Raw genomic sequence first — 14,036 nt, forward strand, 5'->3', positions numbered from 1 at the left:
CAGTAACTATGTGAGAAAAAGGAAATGCTAACTAAATTGATTGTTGTGATCATTTCACAAGGTATATGTATACAAAATCATTAAGTTGTACATTTTTCACATGTACAGTTCTACTTGCCAAAATTTTCCTTAAAATGCTGAAAAATAATTATGTTTGATAAAGAGAATAAATGGGAAAATCAGAGCAATAATATTGAACAGAGATGAACTAAAAAATATGTGTTTCATAAAAGAGGTCACCAGAATATAAATATTAAATTTATTAACAAATAATTTGTAAGAAACCCACCTCTATGAGATTTATGCTATCATTATACTATAAGAGAGTGAATTTTTTACGAAGTCTAGTTTCATTGAGTGTTTAAATATTTTATTATTGTTGGTGTTAAAGATAAACGTAGTTTGTACATTGACCTTTGCATTCCTCAAAATAGTAACTTCATGTGTGTCACACTTTAATCTTAATATCCCTATGGTTAGTGGGTGTTTAAAAGTTATTTTTAAATGACAAACATATCAGGATGAACATTAACTCTCTAAAAAGGAAATTTTAGTGCCAATCATGAACAAAAAACCCGTATAACATTAGCTTCAAAAATTCTGACAATTGATGGCTGGAGAGTGTAGCTCAGCAGTAGAGCACAACCTCAGCATGTTTGAGGTTTGAAGCCCAATACCCAGAACCAAGAAAAGTAGAAAAAAAATCTGGCAATTGGAGCCAACCATTCCACAAATAAGTAGCCATCTTTAAAACAATAACACATGATATTTGTTCTTCTGTAATTTTGCAAGAATTTACATTTTTGTAGATATGAATAGTTGGGTGAATTTTGAAGAATATTGTTGAAAGTACATTTAGCAATCTTTGACTAATGGTGCACAGTGTTGGCATTAATACCTGTGATGAAGTTCAATAATATAAAATGATCAATGCATTATTTCAAAAATAAACATATTTAAATAAGTTTCACAAGAGTCATAGTTCATAGATCCTGTGTTGTACAATATTCAGCACATCCACAGTATTTTTACTTTCTGCTCTTTTGGAAGAAAATAAACCAAAGAATAAAATATAAAATATATTTTTTCATGAATAGTTTTGGAGTGTAGCCTCATCAACATTTTTACTGTTGCCAGAATTACCTCAGACTACTGTTATCCAGTTTTCAAGAGAGTTCACACAAATAAAACAAAGAGATGGCAATTTCAGTAAGCACATACATACATTCTGATACCTACTCAAACACACTAGATACATATATCTATATAGATATTTCCACTTTAGGACACAATGTCATCTTCCTGAAATTCATGTATTGACACTCTCATCCTAATCACTTCACAAAGTGACTATATTTAGAGACAGGTCTTTAAAGAGGTATTAAATTTAAATAAGGTCATTAGGATATTCCTTAATGTAATATGACTCCTGTCCATATGAGAAGAAGAAATTAGTTCATAGAGACATCAAAAGTCAAAACCTTGTTTGGACATAAAAAGTAGGTGACCATTCTGCAAACCACAGAGAAAGGGTGTCAGGAGAAAAGAAGCCTATGAACACCTTGATTTTGCACTTGTAGCCTCCAGAACTGTGAGAAAATTAATTTTTATTGCCTAAATACCCAACTTTGGGTATTTAACAAATTAATGCAGAGTTTAAGTGTGCATATTTTAGTATTGAATCAGTAAGTATAACACATATATCTCCATGTGTAGTTACATAATTGTATAAATATATACACACATATAGCTATGTAATTATGCCAATTGTTTATTAGATTGAGGATATATATATATATATATATATATATATATATACATATATATACATATATATATATATATATATATATATATATATTCTCAACTCATTTTATATCTGGATATATAAAAATAAAGAGAAATGTGTAATAGAAGACTTAATTCTGTGTTCAAAATAAGGGGAAACACATGTTCACTTCTTAGAACATTTACTTGAAAAAATTTGTAATTGTAAGACATTTTTGTTTCTTTTTGAAATGCATTAAACTCGTTTTGAAAGCTAAATGAGCCTCTTGTCATCTTTACAGTTAAGGAGATGTCTTTTTCATGGATCTGAGAGTCACTTCTTTAAAATGCAAGGGGATTGAGCTGGGGGTGGGAGGAAGGACAGGAGAAGAAAGGAATGGTGGAATAAAATTGACTAAACTATCCTATGTGAATGTATGATTAAATCACAGGGAATTTCACTTTTATGTATATCTATAAAGCAATAATAAAAAAATCTATAAGTAAATAAAGACCTGTACAGTAGGGAAAAAGGAACAGAGAGAGGGAACAGGAAAGCCTGGGGATTAAATTAGAGCAAATTATATTCCTTGCTTGTATGATTATATCAAAATTAATCCTAATATTACGTGTGACTATAATATACAAATTAAAAAATGCAATGAATAAGAAAGATAGTGTCACCAGGCCTATTAACTGACAGCATTGTTACCACATTACCAATGATATTTAAGATGAATTATTTATTGTACGTTAGTGGTACTACCATGCCCTCTCACTGAGGAGTGACCTTGATTATCTTGTCAACATGTAAGTAATAAGTTGCACCTGCTTGGTTACATAAAAAAGTGATATTTCTTTTTGTTATTGCCATTTATTAATGTACTGTTTGTGATAAGAATCATATTTTGGTTTAATGTTTATTCAGTAAAATTGTTTTCTTTATCTTCACTACTTTCTTAGGCTTTGGGAGGATTCTGAAAAGATTGATTTTGATCATATTTTCCCAGTAAGTTCTAAATTATAATTACACATTTTCAGGAATATACATAATATAGCTATTATTTCATGGCACCATAAGTCATTAATTTAAAAAAAAATTTTTATTATTTTCAAGGAATTCTTTTTTTAAGATTGCAAATCTGGGCACTGCTGTTGCCCTTCCTTCAATCCACCTCATACCACTTCTCATCCATGATACTCTGTGGTTTTGCTCAGAATGACCACAACATGCCTAACTGCAGCATAGAGTCCCTGGAAGCAGTACCCTACTAATCTCATCATTAAATTAACAAAGCATGGTACTGTACAAGTGGATGTTTTTCAAAATACTAATCACATTACCTTCTTAGAAAATAACCCAGGTCCAAAGCAGGAATAGGTAAATATATGATTAACCACAAGTTTCTTCAATTACTTTGCAAATTATCTTGGGTTATCTTGTTAGGGATTAGAGAGTAATATGTACAATGGCAGATCCAAAAAAACTAAAAATATATATTTTGTCTATAATGCTAATTATGGGAAAATCATGTATTATGAGTTAGATTGAACACCACAAAAGAAGAGAAAGGTTGTGATTTTAAAACCTTTACTACTATGTTTTCCCCCCAACATCTTGAATGCAGTCATCAATTCTAAGTACAAATCCTAACCTGAAGAGGAATTTTTTCTTTTTTGAAATTTTTTTAAATTTGTTTTTATTAGTTATACATGATAGTAGAATGCACTTATAGACATTGATTATATTATACATAGATGGGATATAATTTCTCATTTTTCTGAGTATACATATTGTAGAATCATATTGGTAATACAGTCACATATATACATAAAGTAATAATGTTTAGATAGTAATCCCCACATCCCCTGCCTTCCCCTCCTTTCAGTCCCTCTACCTAATATAAGGTAACACTATTCTTTTTTTTTTTTTTGCCTTTATACATGTACTTTTTTTTGCATTACAATTCTTAATACACAGCCCTACCCCACTATGAGTCAACCTCCTTGTATCTTATATCAGAGAAAACATTTGGCATTTGTTTTTTTGAGATTGGCTGACTTCACTTAACATTATCTTTTCCAATGCCATCCATTTACCTGCAAATGCCATGGCTTTGTTCTTTTTTAATGCTGAGTAAAATTCCATTGTGTATATATGCCACATTTTTTTTATCCATGCAGAATCTCAACAAGGTCTCACCTTGATGGAATACAACATTAAAGAGGAATTTTGAACCAAGGGTTTTTGAATTTTGCTGGGTCTTTCCCTGGAGTTAGTGTATCCAAAATAGAAATGAAGGCTACAAAAAGGAGCAATGCTATCCTTTGAGGCAAATATAACTTGGTACTATTTATTCCTATAGTTCCAAGTGTCATCTATAAGCCTACAACTCCCAAATTAATAACAGTTACTATTTCTTGAATTCTCATTGCAATTTGAAATGAATTTTGAGAACCAAAAACTCAATATCTGTTTATAAAACTAAGTTGAAAACAATTTGAAAACTTTAAAATGCAAACCAAAAAATAAAGAATAAATAAAATGGTTAAATTTTATAATAAACATTAGTGGTATTAAACTGAGTGAACTAGGGGCTGGGGATGTGGCTCAAATGGTAGAGCACTTGTTTGGCATGCACGGGGCACTGTGTTAGATCCTCAGAACCACATAAAAATAAAAATAAAAAAAATAAAGATGTTGTGTCCACTGAAAACTAAATAAAAAATAAATAAATATTTAAAAATTCTCTCTCTCTGTCTCTCTCTATCTCTCTCTCTCTCTAACAAAAAGAAAATAAAAAGAAAAAAAAACTAAATTGAGTGAACCAAATGTAGAGAATTTTTTTTTACTTTTTTTTTAGAATTCTCGCTATTCACTGAAATAATCATATTAAAAAAATATCAACAACAACAGAGGAAAATAACAGGAAATTAAGAAATCAAAAAGGGATTATATTTTAAACATTCAAATTAGAAATAAAAGTTAAATTTTCTGTCTTCAGTTCCATAAACTTAATTTAGGTTCACAAAACTACTGGAATAATGTTTAATACTAAAAATCACTCAAGTTGGCTGGAGCCAATGAAATCATGCAAATGAGGAGATTTGCAGTAAAATCTAACAAGTGAAGTCACATCAAAAGAAGTAATGACATTGCAGTCTTTAAAATTTGTTCAAGAGCTTAGAGTTACTAATATTTCCAAATTAAAAAAAAATTGAACTTAAAGTAGAAGCTTATTTATGACTATGCACTTATTTGTGACTACTAATGCAAAACTGGAAAATTTAAGGGAAATTTATAGTGTAATAACTAAAAGAATATGTTGAAACAGATTTTATAAAAATGCTTAATGTTAATTTTTATAACTATACTAGCAATATTTTTAGCATTCTGTCATTGAATATACCTAAGCATTAAAAGATAATTTACAAGTGTGTGCATGTGTGTGTCTGTGAATGTATAGGAGATACGCTATTCAGATATATTGTAGGTGTATTATATATTATAGACATTATGTATTACATTATTAAATATTATATGCATATGATATACAAATATATGATAGCTATAACATATTTGCACACCTTAAGATTTTATAATGAAAAGAATATTTATCATAGACCTATTTGATACAATGAAGAAGTTGATGTCAAGAATATTTTATGAACCCATAAGGCCTCTTGATAAATCTCAAGTCATTTAATGTACAATTTCAAGATCCAGGAATCCACTATTCAAGTTATTTTGTAAGGAAACAATCCCCAATGCTTTTCATAAAGATCTAGTTTTAGAAAATTAAAATATTTGATAATTATGCTTCCCAAGTACATTCACACTGAATAAAATTTCTTGTGTATACAAGCTAGAACAGAAGAATTTCCATTGCTGCTTTAACAGTCATCAACCATGTAGGTATGTCCTGTCTGATCTATAGCAGTGAAGAGTTACTGAAGAACTCTGAGCTCTGTGGCAAAGGAATAGCAATGTCCATCATATCCTCTGTGTTGAGAATCAGGGAGACAGGGCGTACAGAAATCCAAGCACAGATAGCCACAGCAGATATTCCTACTTGAGGAGGTGGATTTATTGAAAAGAAAGGGTCTCTTAGAGTTCTGCAGAAAGTGCCAACTTCTGGTCTCTTGAACTAATGTCTATACCTTTATCCGGATATTTTATAAAATACTGAGATCCATATTTTGGATACTAAATGATGTCTTTCCTCAACACTCTTACTTAAGTGTCTTTTTCATATCAGGCACCTAATTGTTTTTACAGTAAAATACTAATAATTATTTATGCACCTGATTTTTTTTCTATTATTTTCCTTAAGAGAATAAAAAGAAAATTATCTGGAAGATTATTTCACTCTTGTTAATTATTATTTTCATTAAAAAAATAGAAATGCATGAAGAGAGAAAACTACAACACAAAATGTCTACAACAGAACTTGCAGTATTTTTAGTTAATGTATTAAATTATTAATAAGATTTTTTTGATCAGGAAAAAAACACATTATAAACACTTTTGATTTAAATGCATAATAAAGATGCAACTCACAAAATGGCAGATTTGGAATCTCCAGAGGCTCATTTCCACATAGAAACAGCAGAACAAAACTTGAAATCAGATAAACTCAACCTATAAACAAAAGTCTACTGTATCTAAGTAAATGTTCAATTAAGAAAAGTCCATTCAAAGTGGTAAGCATTTGTCGTGCTTCTACTTGCTCTTATACCATCCCTTCAAAGAGCTGAGAGATCTGGGTCTGCAAGAGGTGAGACCATTGTTTCATATTTGGTCCATGAAATTAGACCAAGATATACCCCATGCTTTTACAAATATACCAAAATGAATTCTACTGCCATGTATAATTAAAAAGAACAAATAAAAATGAAAATAAATTAAAAAACAAAAAAAGTTGAAATTATTTTAGATTGAGAGAAAAAGAAAGAAGATTCAAACTACTCCAATCAAAAAGAAATTTGGGACATTACTACTGATGTTTCAGAAAGGAAAATATTTTCATGAGTACCATGAACCACTATATTCCAAAAAATTCTATAATCTATGAAAAAAATTCTCAAAAAAGTTGACCTATCAAAACTAAATTATGAAGAAATTAAAACCTTATATTATTGGTGAGGTGATTTGTAAGTTATCCAAAACCTCCCCCAAAAATGTATCCCTAGAAGAGATGAATTCTCTGGTATATTCTGCCACACATTTAAAAGGGAAATTATGACAGTGACAAAATATTCCAAAGAAATTGTAACTAGGAGACTGATACCTAATTTATCCCATGGAGCCAGCATTCTCCTGAAATAAAACTCAAAGTCATCACAGGCATTTTTTGGAGAGAGCAGGCTCAATTCCAGAACACCATAACCATAACGTAGTACTATCTCATTAATGCAAGTCACAAATTCTTTGGTGTCTCTATGCTTTGTAAATTGGCTTTACGGTATGTTATAGACTATTGAGTATGCAATTATGACTAAAAGCAATGTATATACCTTAATTAAAACTACTTTAATGCCAGCAATCTTAGTAATGATGTGAGGCTTCAGGGAATCTTAGGATTTTCCTCATGGAAGGACTCAGCTTGATCCTTACTGATCAGATGCATATGTTGCTGCAGGTTACGGTGAAAGTGGTATTTTCTTTAACTAAGAGAGTAGTGACGTTTCCGGCATCTACTGAATCTCCCTATCAGGAAAGATTTCTCTGTAGTATGTGATATTGTTTTATACATTTTACCCATAGTATAACTTTCCTGGAAATTGAAACCCATACTCTCAACTCTGTTTTTGCTTTATCAAGTAAGTTTATATATATCCTAAATCCCATAATGTTATTTCAACAATAGTCACATCATTATTTACCAGGATTCAACTCCATTTCAATAAGCTTCTCCCTCTGCCTCATACTAAAAAGCAGCTTCTTCTCTATTAAAATTTTATCAGGAGATTGCAACAGTTCAGTCACATATACAGGTTATACTTCAAATCTTTTCCTCTTGTTAATATTACTATAGCATTAACTGCTTTCTCACTAAAGTCTTGAAACCCCTGAAAGTCATCACTGAGGGTTAGAATCAGTTTCTTCCAAACTCTGATAGTGCTGGTATTTTGATCAATTCCCACGAAGAATCAGTATTGTAGTTGTAGGGATTGTGGTTCTAGGGATTGAGCCCAGGGCCTCATGTGTGCTAAGCAAACATTCAAACACTGAGCCATATTCCAAACCTATCAATATTCTTAATGGCATTTAGAATGTTGAATTCTTTCCAGAAAGTTTTCAATCTACCTTGCAGAGATTAATCATAGAGATCACTATTGATGGTAGCTATAGATTTAGAAATTACAGTTTCTCTAAAAATTAGACTTAAAAATAAAAACTCCTCCTTGATTCGTAGGCAACAGAATAGATTTATTGTTAGGAGACATAAAGATAATAGTAATCCCACTGTTCTTCTCCATAAGAGCACTTATATGATCAGGTACATTGTCAATGAGACTTTGAATGCAATTTACTTTTTCTGAGTATAGTCCTCAATGTTGGGCCTAAATATTCAATAAATTATGTTGTAAACACACGTAACGTCATTCACACCCTGTTGTTCTATTTATGGAGCACAGGTAGAGTAGTATGATTCTAAAGGCATCTAGAATTTCTTGAATGGCAAATTAGCATTGATTTTCCCTTAACACCATCGGCTACTTTAGTCTCTGAAAAGGGGAAGAATTGGTCTTCGAAGCTTTGAAGCCAGGATTGACTTCTCTTCTCTATCTGTGCGAATCCTAGATGAAATCATCTTTCAGTACAAGCCAGTTTCATCTACACTAAAAATGTGCTATTTAGAGCAACCACTACCATCAACAACCTTAGTTAATAACTTTGGCAACTTCATATCACACTTGATGCATTGTCTTGCTCTTTTGTGTTATAAAGACAACTTGTTTCTTCAAACCTTACAAACCAGTCTCTCCTAGTCATGGAGAGCTTTGTCTCTTAGCCTTCAAAGAACTGAAGAGAATTAGGGCCTTACTTTGGATTAGGCTTTGGCTTTTGGCATTGTGGCTGGTTTGATCCCCTATTCTAACCAGAAAAAAAGTTTCTTATTATCAGCAAAAATCCTATTTGCCTATCATATTTGTGTTCGCTGGAGCAGCAGCACTTAGATTCCCTTCAAGAAATTTGTTCTTTGCCTTCACAAATTGACTGATGCAAGAAGCCTGGTTTTCTGTTTATCTTGGCTTTGAATGTTTCTCACTAAGCTTACTAATTTCCACTTTTTAAATTAAAGTGAAAGACATGTGACTCTTTCCTTTACTGGAACACTTATGGGGGTTATAGTGTTATAGATTGTCCTAAGTTCAATATTGTTGTGTCTCTGGGAATTGGGAAGCCCAAGGAAAGGGAGAGGGATGAACAGTCAGAACATACGCAAAACATTTATGCATTAAGTGAGATAGGTTGCTATGTGTCACTCCAAACCAATTATCATAGTATCACTAAATTCACTTGTCACAGATCACTATGAGAGAGATAATAATAATGACAAAATTTGAAATATTATGGGAATTGCCACAATGTAACACAGAGACATGAAGTGAGTATATGCTTTTGGTGAAACATTGTTATCACAAACCTCAGTTTATTAAAAAAAAAAGTTAATAACTGCAAATCACAACAAAGTAAAGCACAATAACTTATGAACTTATACCTACATGAGAAAAGACAAATAAGTACCTATATTCTTTAGGAATATTAAGACAAAAATTCCTTTACTGTATGCATTTGTACCTATTGATAGATATATAGATGTATGTATATGTGTGTACATACAAATATAGAACACCACAATATAAAAATAAAATGCAGACATGAAAGTTTAATGTTTGAACCTTTCTTCAGAACTGGAAAATTAATAAGAGATGCCACAAATGCAGGGAGCTAAAAATGACGAGAAAAATCTGATCCCCCAAAGTGAGTAACATAATTGCTAAACTATAACTACCTTCAAAATGTTAGTTTTGCTTGACTTTTCAATAGGAAGGTTAGAATTTTTGAGTTACCAAGTAAGGCAAGGCACACTGTTGTGCTTCAGGCATCAAACTATATGTACTATACTAATAAAGTCTTTTCATCATATTTTGAATATGTGTGAAACTTTCATATTGCTAACTCCTACCTCATTAATGAATTTTTCTTTTAATGTCTTCAAACAGAGCTAGAATTATAGCATCATAGACATACAGATCTCATTATTTCATATTTTTGTTTCTGAATGTGCCATAATTTTATTCACCATATGTGATCTTTTGCACATGATTTCTTATACTGCATCATAAAATAGTAAAGGTTAACTGTAGTAAACTGAAGAAAGGAAGACTTGGTGGGAATAATAAAAGGGAATTTGGCTCACTGAAGCTTGTCCCATTTAATATACCTTTTCCTCCCAGGACAGTATTGACTCTAATTGATTTTTAAAAGAATGTGTATCTTTACTTCAGTAACTTTGCCAGATGAGTACATGGAATATTTCCTAAGTATACCTGATCTTCAGCCTAAAAAAGCTGTAATTAATGTGATCATTACATTTATTCAACTCATTTATCATTTGTCTTATATGAAGTGTATTTACTTGGGAAAAGAGAAAAAATATAAATGTTTCTTAGGGAAAATTGACATTGTAAGTGGTTAGAAACAAGGACTTAACTGGTTTGTCTTTGTTGATAAGATTAAGCAGAAAGATTTTAAATATCTGTTTTAAATTTTTTATGTAAATACAGCTTTATGCTCAGATGCTACTTTGAAAAAAGAAGGAAAAAAACACATGTAATCTGGAATTTCTTTTTAATCGAAGGAACCTATGTTGAGTACTAATTATGAATCATCAAGAAGACCCTGAAATTAGAGAAAAAGGATCTGTGGGGGGTGAAGTAAACAGAATAAAATTATTTTATGTGCATTTTTAATACATCATATAGAATACTGCTATTATGTATAACTAACATCTTCATAAACAAAACAGTAAAATTCAAAGAAAGAAGAAATAAGTTAGGCTCTACCTAAGATGTTTCTAATACATAAATACTATGTAGTATAAAGATGGCTACTTGAATACCACACATAAGAGGGTAATTATCCTGTATTAGTTCCTTGGAATATATTTAAAATAGCATAACTTAACATATTCTGTTCCTATGTGTCATCATGCACAAAGCTGATTTTCCTCTAGGAATGATAATTTTCTTTAAAATATTGGTAAGGTAATTCAATTATAAAAAAAATATTTTCTCACTTTTTATTGCAAAAGTCATTTGTAAATTACTGGAAGAAAGAATGAAAACTTATAAAATTCAATTAAAAAGTCAGCACTGTTTTATTAAAACAATCCTGTGAAGAATTACAAAATGATTTATAAATACTAACTGATAATACTCAAATTATTTATAAAAATATATCCTTATAACCATAAACACAGATATTCATGTAAAATAAGCAATAAAAGAAGATAGAATGTATAACTTTGTCATAGAATATAACCAAATAGATTTTTTAAATCACAAATGATTCGCATACTCTGGTAAATTCCTAGGTACATAACCCAAAATTATTTCAAAATGTCCAACTTCAAAATTAAAAAAAAGTCACTTAATATTTATTTTTCTGAAAGAATATATTCTGTAGTCATATTTGCCTTTTTTAGTTTAATAAATATGTAATAAAGATAAGCTATCATTTTATTACTAAATTTCATGACATAAGATAAAAATGTGTCTTTAATGAAGGCTGAATAAAATATATTTGTAATATTTCCCATTCTCTGTTTTCTGGTTGATTTGAGAATTTCAGATTTACTTCAGATGTTACCCTTTATTATCATATCAATTGACACATAGAAAGTAAATTGGTAGATTAGAAATCTAATTAGCTTAATCTGAACTTCAGATTCCATGATATTTTCAGTACACATATTGTAATAATCAAATGAGAACATTTAGCATATCTATCATACTAAACATTTATCATTTATATGTGTTGAGAACATTCAAATCTCTATTTTCTAGCTATTTTGAAACATTAAATGTAATATTATTGCTGAGTGCAGTGGCTCAGGAGGCTGAGACAGGAGCATCTTGAGTTCAAAGCCAGCCTCAGCAATTTAGCAAGACCCTAAGCAACTCAGCCAGACCCTATCTCTAAATGAAATAGAAAATAGGAATAGAGATGTGGCTCAGTGGTTGAGTCCCCCTGATTTCAATCTCCAGTACCGCTCCCCCCAAAAGTGATATTATTAACCCTAGATACCTACTAGGCAATAGAATACTAGAATTCATTGGTTGATGAATATAAAATTAAAATTAAGTAGGAGAATTAACTTCTGGAATCCTAAGTTTAAAAAAGACTTCCAATTTTAATTGTCATATCATATGAAATAACGGCCTTTGTCTCAGTAATATATATGTATGTGTGTGTATGTGTGTGCACATGTGCTTCCATTATGTAAATTAAGTGATAAAATAGATAAAAATGTACAGTGTAATTTTTAAAACATTTTGCAATTTAATTATATCTAAAGTTAAATGTAATGTAGACCCATCTATGATCTACGAGTTTCTTTCGTACATACTTCATAGAGCAAAGGCCACAAGTGAACCTATTCACATACTCTTATCTCCAGCACCAATATGTTTAAGTGATTTTCATGTAACTATAAACTTGGCTGTCTTTTTAATAATAAAATTTTGATGGGGTATTTAAATTCAACTAATTCACTCATTTATTTAACAGTCATTGATCTAGTTCTGGTCACTGGCTTGAACAAGTAGTATTACAAAAACAAATCAAAATTCTTTCATACTTAGAGGCCCTCATAGTGATAGAGGACACAGGGACTTAGAACAGATAAACATGCATGCAAAAGTGCCATGTCAAGAGGAAATCAAAAGAAGCAACTCATCTGCAACAGATATTACAGAGAAATTTAGCAGGAATTTTAAACAGTATGAGCACAGGATGATCCCAGTCAAAATAAGTTTGTGAAAAGCATTGTTATGCTTTAGGAATACACAATATTTCATTGTAGTTAGGCCTGGATATACTGAGAACAACATTAAGAAGGAACCTTAGGAAATGAATCTCATACTGACTTGTGATGAGCCTTTGCTGAAATACCAGCATACCTACTCAATTACAGGTTTTAAACATCATTTGGTAGGATGGACATCTATAGTAAACCCCAATTGGATTTTTATGTTAATTAAGGATCATTCTATGAGTGGTTATCCACAGTACTGCCATATTAAAAATACTCCAATATAATATAATTATATCCTCTATATTCTGAAGATGGATGAACACCACCTCCTTCCAAAGTCACAGAATAAATACTTGCCTTGTTTCCCTGAATTGCCTTTTGGATCATGATCTGTTTTCAAGATGGATATTCTATTCTGAGATCACATGTAATTAAATTATTTGTAATGGTCTTTTATGTGATACCAGTGTATGTGTACATGTATGCATAACACAATCATTCATACCATAAATGTATCTATATCTGCATAAACACATTCAAAAATTACGATAACAAAATGCACTGTAAACATCTTCATGAAAGCTGTAATAATGCATAACTATTTTGGCAAATGTAGGATATTGTAACTTAGCACCACTTGACTGTTTTGAATGGTTAACTTTGATGCCAGCAGAAATTCACATTTTTCATCTGATATCCATTATATAGCAGGTTCAGGATTGAGAGATTTCGATAGTCTTAACTTTTGACTAGAGATAACACCATAGGAAAATCAAGAGCTACAAAAGCAAAATATCCCCACAGAAGACAACAAAGCACTGTATATTCAGGGATTTCATTTTGTTTTACATAAATGCATAGTAAAATATTCAAATCCTAGGAAAAAGGTACCTACTCTGTGGAAACCGTGGTGGGTTGTCATTGACATCTGTCAAGGTGATGTTGACTGTAGTAGATCCAGAAAGCCCTCCGACTTGTCCAGCCATGTCTTTGGCTTGAATGACCACTGAGTAGTGTTCTCTGGCTTCTCTGTCCATATTATGTAAGGCCGTTCTAATAACTCCTGTAATACATGCATTTTAAACAATAATCAGTGTGTGTTTTACATAAATGAAAGGCTACTCAGATATATTTTTATGTTTTAAGAAATGTTTTCTTTTGTTAGACATAATATTAAAATTTATTTTAACATAATTATAAAGCATAGGATCACTTTGC

At 30.9% G+C, this 14,036-nt stretch overlaps 1 protein-coding gene across 3 annotated transcripts in view; it reads right to left on the reverse strand.

Annotated features, from left to right (window-relative positions):
• Positions 1 to 14,036, reverse strand: part of Cdh18 (cadherin 18) — a 318,203-nt gene that overhangs the window by 112,585 nt on the left and 191,582 nt on the right. For all 3 annotated transcript variants that reach the window (XM_071611877.1, XM_071611879.1, XM_071611878.1), the window contains exon 4: positions 13,714 to 13,881. In XM_071611877.1, the coding sequence (XP_071467978.1) occupies positions 13,714 to 13,881 (168 nt within the window). The remainder of the gene's footprint in view (positions 1 to 13,713; positions 13,882 to 14,036) is intronic.

The sequence above is a fragment of the Marmota flaviventris genome, chromosome 5, assembly GCF_047511675.1.
Source record: "Marmota flaviventris isolate mMarFla1 chromosome 5, mMarFla1.hap1, whole genome shotgun sequence".
NCBI classification, from domain to species: domain Eukaryota; kingdom Metazoa; phylum Chordata; class Mammalia; order Rodentia; family Sciuridae; genus Marmota; species Marmota flaviventris.